The 10623-nt window shown below is 38.0% G+C and overlaps 1 protein-coding gene across 1 annotated transcript; it reads left to right on the top strand.

Annotated features, from left to right (window-relative positions):
* Positions 1 to 723: 723 nt before the first annotated feature.
* Positions 724 to 1725, top strand: GPR174 (G protein-coupled receptor 174). The gene has a single exon (XM_062182969.1). It carries the CDS (start codon positions 724 to 726, stop codon positions 1723 to 1725), a length of 1002 nt encoding a protein of 333 aa, XP_062038953.1.
* Positions 1726 to 10623: the final 8898 nt, after the last annotated feature.

Raw genomic sequence — 10623 nt, forward strand, 5'->3', positions numbered from 1 at the left:
TGATGTTGATTCATGGATTTTGAGCAACAAGAAGCTAGATTACATCTCAGGTTCCTTATAGCTATATAGCTGTATTGTTATAAAGTGCCTTGTTGAAACCGTGCATATCATTCTCACTCATGTCAAAACTTTCCATTCAAACTAACACATTTTTCTACACTTAAGCTTTTTATTTTTTAAAATTGTGCCAAACAATAACTGGTTTGTTTTCCTTCAATTGCAGCTCTTCCTTTGTTTCCTACTTTTTAGCTTTCGACACATATCTGAAAACGGCCCAGAAAACTGATCTGAGTTAATCATCCCCGAAGAGTGTGGGACCCTCTGTGCACTAAAGCAAACCTTTCTTCTGTGTGAGCCAACAAAAGAAAAACTGCCTGCCAAACACCTGTAAAGAGATGGCTATCGTCATATGGGAATTTGAGGAACTGCTATATGGCACATTCATGATCCAAATGGGAGAGAATCCACTGTACTGATGTCCCAGAAGGCATGATCATAGAGTAAATAAGAGGGGGAAATTCTAACTACTCATCATCTGTACTTGCACACTAGACGCCCATGTAGTTACTATAGGCAAATTCCAAGCAAATATGCAGATAGTTCTTCCAAAAGTCCCCAAGTCCCACGTAGAGGTTTACAGATGTAGCAGAAAGATTATTTTATAGTCTCTCCAACCCATTGATGATCAGTCTTTAAGAAAAAACAATTTCTGAAGGAAGAATCATGCCTGCAAATGACACATGTATTGGGTCAGATGGAGACAATACAGATTTTCGGTACTTTATCTATGCAGTAACATACACTGTCATTCTTGTGCCAGGTCTTATAGGGAACATATTAGCTCTGTGGGTATTTTATGGTTATATGAAAGAGACTAAACGGGCTGTGATATTTATGATAAACTTAGCCATTGCTGACCTACTACAAGTTCTTTCCCTGCCATTGAGGATCTTTTACTACTTGAATCATGACTGGCCATTTGGACCTGGCCTCTGCATGTTCTGTTTCTACCTGAAGTATGTTAACATGTATGCAAGCATCTACTTCTTGGTTTGCATCAGTGTACGACGATTTTGGTTTCTCATGTACCCCTTTCGCTTTCATGACTCCAAACAAAAATATGACTTATACATCAGCATTGCTGGATGGTTGATCATCTGCCTTGCCTGTCTACTTTTCCCTCTCCTTAGAACCAGTGACGACACCCCAGGCAACAGAACCAAATGCTTTGTGGATCTTCCTACCAGGAATGTCAACCTAGCCCAGTCTGTTGCCATGATGACTGTCGGCGAGTTGATTGGTTTTGTTACTCCTCTTCTGATTGTACTATATTGTACCTGGAAGACAGTTTTATCATTGAAAGATAAATATCCTGTGACCCAGGACCTTGGAGAAAAAAAGAAAGCCTTGAAGATGATTTTAACCTGTGCAGGAGTATTCCTAATTTGTTTTGCACCTTATCACTTCAGTTTTCCTTTAGATTTCTTGGTAAAATCCAATGAAATTAAAAGCTGCCTAGCCAGAAGGGTGATTCTAATATTTCATTCTGTGGCCCTGTGTCTCGCTAGTTTGAATTCCTGCCTAGACCCAGTCATATACTACTTCACCACTAATGAGTTCAGGAGAAGGCTTTCAAGACAAGATTTGCATGATAGCATCCAGCTCCATACAAAATCCTTTGTTAGCAACCATACCATTTCTACCATGACAACTGAATTATGCTAAATAGAAAAATATCCTAAATATGGCCTGGAATGTAAGTACACCAATACACATTTGCAAAACACCAGGCCATAGAGAAGTACTCACTTGAAGCATTCACTGTTTCTCAGTTATTTTCTGTCTTAAGTACACGGGGGGTTCACATTTTCCTGTAGGGCCTATTGGAGAATTATACCCCACCATCATTAGTATTGATATGTTCTTGTAGTAATTTGTTATCAAATCTTTAAGTCTTAAAATATGAAATTTCAGTGATTTTCTATACACATATGCTCTCAACTAGAGCCAGCATATAATGTGTGCTATGTAATGAATCTGTCGCAGAGAGACTACTAAATTTGGACCACCATGAGCACTTAGTTTTGTTACAATTGTTACTGAATCTCACTATCCAGAAGAAATAGCATTGTCTATTCGTACTAGTAATCACAGTTTACATTCTGATATCATATTTTGGGGTGTATTTTAAGGATGATAGACAACATTTCATTCTGTATAAACAAAATGCTATAAATATGGATAATTCGTATCTCCTATGGTGTGACCATATTCCAGGGGTTGAAATCTCAACTAGCTATTTTCTTCATTCAGTGTCAATACAAAACATTATCTGTCACAATTATTCATTGAATGGAAATCTAAACTCAAGCCTCTGATATGCTTAAACTAACTACTCAGATTCACATAGAGTAACCCTCTGTGACTGTATAAGATGACATATTGCATCTACTGAGGGCAGGTAGTTTGCCAAAATTCATACAAATTCATCTAGATGGCATCTAGCACTGGAGAAAGCAGATAGTCACTATTAGTGACAATCACAATTCTGGATCTCTTAACTTATTTCCTATTGCTTCTACAGATGTATGGATTTTCTCAGTAAAGGGAGTTTTCATCATGCTTCTCAAGTAAAATCAAGGTAACTCAGATTACTGCACTTTCTGAGCCTATGGAAGAAGTAGTGCACTAATTGATTACTAAGCTTTGGCCAGAGTGAGAAAATGAAGCAAAATTCAGTACACTTCTCAAAATCCTTACCACACGGTATTTTTTCATTTAAGAGTAGATGACAACTATCAAATGATCTACATAAGCCAGAGTAGGGCTTATGGCAATAAGTGATGTGGACCCCAGTGTCTGCATTGATTTTTCTAAGTCAATTTTTTCCTAGCCATACAATTTGGAAGCCTGCACAGCTTACCTCCCAGTAGCTGGGGAAAGTAATTCCCTAATCTTTTGAGAAAAGTGCAGAAGATAACTTCTGGCAATCTTGGGTACTCTGTACAATGTCATTCCTGCTATGTGTTTGGTACTATTGTACAATAAATAGACCCAGGATATGAGTAGTTGTTAAACATGAAGTCATAAGTATTAGAATACTTTGAAAAATGTTTTAGCAAAAAGCTCTAAGTTTAAAAATGTTGTACTTAAAAAATCTGTGTGCCATGTAATGAAGACACATTCTATTCTTTACCCAGAAAGAATATAGAAACCATCCAGGGGTTTTGTCATATTTAGAAAAAGGGTTAGTTTTAGGCACTCAGTTATAATACTAATATGTTTGGTGGGAAAAGTGGTGAAATTAAAATTAATTCTTATATCTAAGATTAATGGAATGTTTTTTTAAATCTACTCTGGATAAGTATTGATTTTGCTTGTACTTTGTTATTAAAATAGTACCCTAACAGAAAACTGACTTTGTGCTGCTAGCAACAGTGCATATATTATTTTTTATTATTCTTTGCAAAGTACATGTTATGATGTGTTAAATGAGTGTTAAACTGTGTTTTCAAAAGGGTAGCTATAACCATGTTTGGTCTGTTTGCTTTAAAGTGATTTGTGCTTGGCTGTAATTTAGTGTTGTAATGAGAATACAAGTAATAATTCTGGGGGGATTGTGAACCAACTGTGGGTACTTGTAATGAGAGAGTCTTGTCTCTACTATCTTTACTTACTATTTTCTATTTTAGCATGAATTACACTTCTTAGAATTAATTTGGGAGGCCATTGATTCAATTTTGTTAACCTACTGGTTTCACATTAAAGGTATGTTTTTTCTCAAGGGGAGAGAAAGTATTTCCAAGAGATTATTGACCTTCCTGGGAGAATGACTGAGGTTAGAGCTCATTTGTTAAGCAGCCCTTCTACTCCATTCAGAAAGAGGACAAGTGTTCAGTTTCCTTACTTTCTCCCCAGGCCTGCCCATCTAGGTTTGTATTCAGTGATTCCTTTCCCCTTGTCCACCTCTCTACCACATCAGGGTTTTGTCATGTGCCCTGACTCTTGCTCTCTTAGGCAGTAATCTGATCAATTTATTGACTTGAAGGTGTTAATGAGTAATGTTAGCTTGCTATTAATTTACTCAGGAGTGTATGAATTCCAGGCCTTATGACTAGGCATTAAATCAAAGTGGAGACTTTCATGGGAAAGGATGTAGCAGATAGACTAGAATGGAGACCTATTTTTAAGGAAGTAAATCTAACAGTAGTGCCTTTCTGATTACCTGTAATAAGTGACCAACTATGTTGCTCCCCATAAAGGAGATGTTAAATTTTAAGAAATATGTCTACAAGCAGTTATAGATTCTTTCAGGTCATGTCTTGTTTCTTTTGCCTTTTGCTTCTCTCCCTTCCAATGTTGGGTTTGATTTCCAGGAAAAGCCTTAACTATGAGACAAGTACTGCTGCAGCTGCTGTCTAGAGAGCAATCTCCTCTCCAAAAGTCTTCTTTCCTTGGAAAATCTTCTCTTCTGACCTCTCATTTATCTAACTCTGGGTTCCATGAAATTGGAGTACAAAGAGTAAACATCTCAACTATGGTAAAGTTCAATTCATGATACATAATGTCATGTTGCCTATATAAAGTTGCTTGAATTGTGATCCCAAAATACATATAATTATTCCAATGAGAGAGATTTTGAATATGAGATGATTTTTGTTATTTTATTCCATGATTGTTATCATTATTATATTCAAACTGTTTAGCTATTTTTATTGTCACTGAATTAAGTAGCAAATTCTATGCACTGCTAATTCCGCAAAGAGGAGCCATTTGCCCCAGGAATAACAGACCAAATTAACTTGGTCTGAAAGGGGACATCAGTGGAACTCTTGTGCAACTGAATTTTTATGTCATTTTTTTTTGTTTTACTCCCAGATACTGTGAAAATGTTGCACTTGGAGTATATTTACAGCTATAATTTATAATATTCATTTTAATAATAAAGATTGTTTCCATAATTACACAGAAATTTTCTGCCTCCAAAAATCAATGCGTTTTTACTCACTTCTTTCAGTAAATAGATAGACTTCAATACCTTTGATAGTATTCTCACACCCATGAAAAAAATCTGAGACTTGATCCACCCATTCTTTCCCTTGGAGGTGTACAATATAGTCTCAAAATGAAAGATGAGCCACTGCTTTCACCCTACCACACCCTACACCCCACTATTTCTTAGATAGACCTTTTACTGTGCTCACTCTATCAGGGTTATTCTCTACCTTCTTACTGTGGACTGAATGTGTTTCAACTACTTAAAGCCCTGTGTTTGTAAAAGGGGGCAGAGAGGTTATATTCATAGTGGTAAAGATTGTTCAGGTCTAGCAGTCTGATTTTTTCTTGTATAAAGGCCATGGAGAAAATTCACTCTCCACTCTCCCCCTCTGCCCATCTCAAACATTTACATAAACAACCAAGAATGTGAAATCAGTAAAATTGTGGCTCTCCCCTCATTCTAGCTTTCTTCCACTTTAACAACTCTTTCCTCATCCCACTTGTATTCTGAATGCTTTAGAAGGCCCAGGTATACTCTGTAAAAACCAACTTAATTGCAAGTAACACACGTTGGTTGCCAAACAAAGACTCCTAGGAAGTGGTAAAGGATTTCTTAAACAGAAATTTCTTGTGTTTTGGTAAACCTGAAAAAAATCATGGTCTTATAAACATAGGACCTGCCTCATGTTTCAAATACTCTCAAATCATATAGAGACCTGATCTACACACTTGTGCAGCCAGCTCAGAAGTAACTTCACAGCTTTCATTACCATATTCTGCTAGAGTGGTGAGGGTGGTAGGGTAGGGAAAGAGAAACTGTCATGTAAATGCAACTGTTTCAACTTACTTATTCCTCTGTTATTAAAGGATGTGGTGTACGTGGGAGTAGAGGAGAATGAGCTGTAACTCTCTTAAACTTCACAGGCCATTTCCTTAGCAGAATTTCTTCAGTCTTAACCACTACTTGATTTTGCCAACCCATCTTTTTTCTTTTATTATTTCTTGATTAAATTTTCTTCATTCTACTTCCTACTGCACATCTCCTGACTCATCTATAGGTATAGCCCTTAGTCAACATCTTGCATTTGCCTTCCTGTGACTCTTCAAAGAAAAATATGTCAATTGTTCCATGGGGAGAGCTATCATTAAGCCTGCCTCCCTCACCCAAGTGCCATTGTATTCTTCTTCTTCCCCTACTTCTTTTGGCAGGAACTTCTCAAGTTTGATTCTGGCCTCTAATGATGAGATTTTTTTAAAACAATGTTGAATACGCGAAACTTGTAAAAAAAACTGGTAGTATTCATAGTTTTAGAAATGCCAATGTGGGGACAGGTATTGTGCAATAGTGGGATGTGTTACGAATAGTGGGATGGAATAGTTGCATCCCATATAGGTTCAAGTCCTGGCCACTCCACTTCTGATCCAGCTCCATGCTAATACACCTGGGAAAGCAGCAGAAGATTGCCCAAGTCCTTGGGCCCCTGCACCCTTGTGGAAGACCTGAATGAAGCTCCTGGTTCCTGGCTTCAGCCTGGCCCAGCTTTGGCCATTGCAACCATTTTTTGGAGGGAGCTAACGGATGGAAGACCTTTCTCTGTCTCTCCCTCCCTCTCTCTGTAACTCTTTCAAACAAATAAAATAAATAGTAACAAAAAGAAATACTAACTTAATAACAGGAAAAAATAAAGTTTGTGTGTGTGTGTGATTTTTCTAAGATATATAGTATTTTACTATGGGGAAGTTAAAGCATATTAAAAAGAAGAGCAATTAATAAAATGAATCCCAATCATTCAGCTTCAATTGATATTACCACAGTTCACTCTTTACAAAAAAAATTTAAAGGTTTCATTTATTTGAGAAGTAGAGTTACAGAGAGAGAGAAAGAGAGATAGAGATAGAGAGAGAGAGAGAGAGAGAGAGAGAGAGAGAGAGAGAGAGAAAGGTCTTTCATATACTGGTTTACTCCCCAAATGGCTGCAATGGCTGGAGCTGGTCCGATCTGAAGCCAGAAGCCATGAGCCATGAGCTTCTTCCGGGTCTCCCATATGGGGCACAGGGGTCCAAGCACTTGGGCCATCCTCTACTGCTTTCCCAGGCCACAGAAGAGAGCTGGATAAGAAGAGGAGCAGCCATGATACGAACTGACATCCATATGGGATGCTGGGACCCACAGGCGGTGACTTAGCCCACTAATGACATAGCACTACAAAAATTTTATATTTATTTACTTATTTACTTATTGGAAAGGCAGAGACAGATCAACAGAGACAGAGAGATCTTCGATTCACTGGTTTACTTCCCAAATGCCTGGAATAGCCTGAAATCTGCTAGGTTTAAGCCAGGAGCCAGGAACTCATCTAGGGTCTCCCATATGAGTGTCAGGACCCAAGTGCTTAAGCTGTCACTGCTGCCTCCCAGAGTGTCCATTAGAAGGAAACTGGAATTGAAAGTAGAGCCAGGACTCAAACTCAAGCACTCCAAGATGCGGGCTTTCCAAGTGGCATCCTAACTGTTGTGCCAAATGCCTGTCCCCTTCAATATTCTTTCTCATATAACTGTACTCAATCCCCTACCCAGATTATATGAAAATACATTTCAGAATTTATGTACGATTTTATCCATGAATACTTTAGTAAGTTATGGAACATTTATATGAAAGGTTCCAGGTGTGATCAAGAAGTGGTAAGGAATAAAAACTGATTTTATATGCTTTCCAGTAAAATCAAACTCTAAATTCTACAAGTAAAATAGTTTCCTTTTGATCAACACAAGTGAATTCAAACTCAGATAAAAACATCTATTAATTGGACTTTTTCCCCCTTAGGTGACTCTTCCCTCTGCTGTAGAAGTGTGATGAAGACTAATGTTGAACCCAGTTCAGGGATTCCATACTACAAATTTATTATAGCTCTCATGGAAAGGATTCCAGTACATTCAGCTCCACTGAATGTAAAAAAAAAAACCAATACTGAAAGACTGTATTTCTACATTTTATTCAGAATGACCCACTAACCAATATTCATAAAGTGGTATTAGAATGCATCTATGTAAATGTACACTCTGTAATTTTTCTGAAACCTATACCGTAGTTATGTCTACCCTGTGAATACTGCCCATAGTTAAATAGCTAGCTGTCTCTAAAATCTCCCTCAGGCATTCTTCATTTTCTTACATTGAGTCTGTCCTGACAAGGATAGATTAGTTAGACTATGGGTCCAGCTGTTGTTAATAGAGCTGTGGCTTAAACTACATAGGAATGTATTTCTCTTTCATGCAAAAGTCTTGGCCTAGTATGGTGGCTTTTTCTTGGAAGATATTTGGAGATCCAAACTCCTCTCTTGTAACATCAACATTTTTTTAATGCTTCCCTAATCTGAATGGTGCAAGGTGTTGTTAAAATAAATTTTAATTGTGAGCCTTTAGGTTGAGATGGCTCCAGTGCCTTGGGTTTCTATGTAAGCAGACTGAAGCCCAATGTAAACAGTAAAATGAAACTTAAACTAAACCAATCAGAAACTGCCAACTAACCTCTAACAAGAGACTTTCCAACCAAACAAGGCAAATGCTTAGCCATAACTAGTCAAGTGATTTCGTAACTTTGCTTCTACATTCAACCGACAAAAGCCCACCGCTCACACTGCCAAAGTGTAGTTCTTTGAAACTTTTCTGGTGCTGAGTTCCGCGGAATTAATGAATCATTTTTTGATCAAATAAATTCTGTTAAATTTAATTTGAAGTTTTTCTTGCAATAGTATCTTATTACATTTCCATCACAAATAGTAGGGATAGGAAATAGAGAAGGGGAGTCATGCCACTTCCTTCTAAGTGGATGATTGCGAATCAACAACATGACCCTGCAAAGTTGCAAGGGAGATTAGAAATTACAGTCATTAATCCTTGTGGCCACAAGCTAAGCTAAAAATTCTTTTACTATGGAAGAAATGTGCAAGAGATACAGGGACACAATGTGATTTTTTTGTCATTTTGGAATATCATTTTGGAATATCATTTTGTCATTTGGAATATCAGATGTCCAAAGGAGATTCTGGTGCTCTGGCCTAGAGGGTTAAGCTGCCACCTGCAACACCAGCATCCCATATCAGAGAGCTATTTCAAGTCCTGGCAGCTCCACTTCTGATTCTGCTACTATTCCTGGAAAAGCAGCAAAAGATGGCTGAAATACTTGGGCCCCTTCCACCCATGTGGGAGACCCAGATGGTGTTCCATGCTCTTGACTTCAACCTGCCACAACGCTGGCCATTGTAGCCATTTGGGGAGTGAATTTGTGGATGGAAAATTGTGTGTGTATGTGGATGCAAAATTGTGTGTGTATGTGTGTGTGTGTGTGCACGCATCTGCATGTCCTCCTTTCTCTATCACCCTGTCTTTCAAATAAATAAAACAAGTATTTTTAAAATTATCTGCCCTAAATATGTCATCTAAACCACAAATCTCAGTAATTCCTTATATGATCATTACATTTGATAAGGCCCCTGCCTCCCTCCAATGGAGCAACATTTCCTCTTCACCTTTGGATTATCCAAACATCCAATGATGCCCATACTGACAGCAAAAGGAACAGCATACTCTAGAAAAAAAAGTTATGTCTGTGATACCCTGACAATGAATAAACAAGGCTTAACACTAACAAGATGGATTATCAAAGAGGAAGATAAGGGGAGTGACTGTATTGATGAGCATGCCACCTATATTTCCCTATCTCTAGTTCCTAGAAGGGAAGCAAGATTCCCTTTTCTGACGTCCCACTGATGAGTCAACTCAGGTACAGAGCACACCCTCAAACTTAATTACTCCAAGGATTGAATGAAAACTGCTTCAAAAGTGTTTTGCAGCGTCAGTTCTCTATACTGATAATGTTCTTCCAACAGCTATCTTGTGTTTTCCTTCAGTTTTCAAAATCCTTCAGTTATCAAAGTTCACCATTCTAGCTAAAGAGTTCTCTACCTCAGTAGATATAAGTTTGTGTGAGTGAGTGTGTGTGTATCTTTGAATTTCTCCTTCATGACTCCTTATTTATCTAACTACTATATGTTCGCCGCACTCGACTTATTAGATTCGTTTACTTTTATGTATGTAATGACTAGCCCACTACTTGCAAATGCAAATAGTAAGCACTCAAAAAATGTGTGTTAGGGCTGCTGTTGTGATGCAGCAGATTAAGCTACTACCAGAAATGCTGGCATACAATATGAGTGCCAGTTTGAGTCCTGGTTGCTCCACTTCAATCTAGCTTCCTGTTAATCCAGCTGCAAAAGCAGCAAAAGATGGCCCGCGTACTTGTGCCTCTGCCACATATGTGGCAGCTGCTGGCTCCTGGCTTTGGCCTGACCTAGCCCGGGCTTTTTTTTCAGGCATTTGAGGCGTGAACTAATGGATGGGAGACCAATCTCTCTCTCTCTCTCTCTCTCTCTCTCTCTCTCTTTCTCTTTCTCTCTCTCTCTCTAATCAAGTGTAACTCTGCCTTTCAAATAAATAAAATATTTTTTAAAAAAGTATGCTGAATGATTTAATAGAAAACAAGTATAAATATATTCAACTCTGTTATCCAATATTCTTCATATGAAACAGCATGTCAGTTTGTGGTTTACAGAGCACAATAGTAGT

This window comes from Lepus europaeus, chromosome X (assembly GCF_033115175.1).
Source record: "Lepus europaeus isolate LE1 chromosome X, mLepTim1.pri, whole genome shotgun sequence".
Lineage (NCBI taxonomy): Eukaryota > Metazoa > Chordata > Mammalia > Lagomorpha > Leporidae > Lepus > Lepus europaeus.

Bases quoted from the DNA above. Each gene is read 5' to 3' on its own strand.
- GPR174 (XM_062182969.1), top strand. From the start codon at position 724: ATGCCTGCAAATGACACATGTATTGGGTCAGATGGAGACAATACAGAT.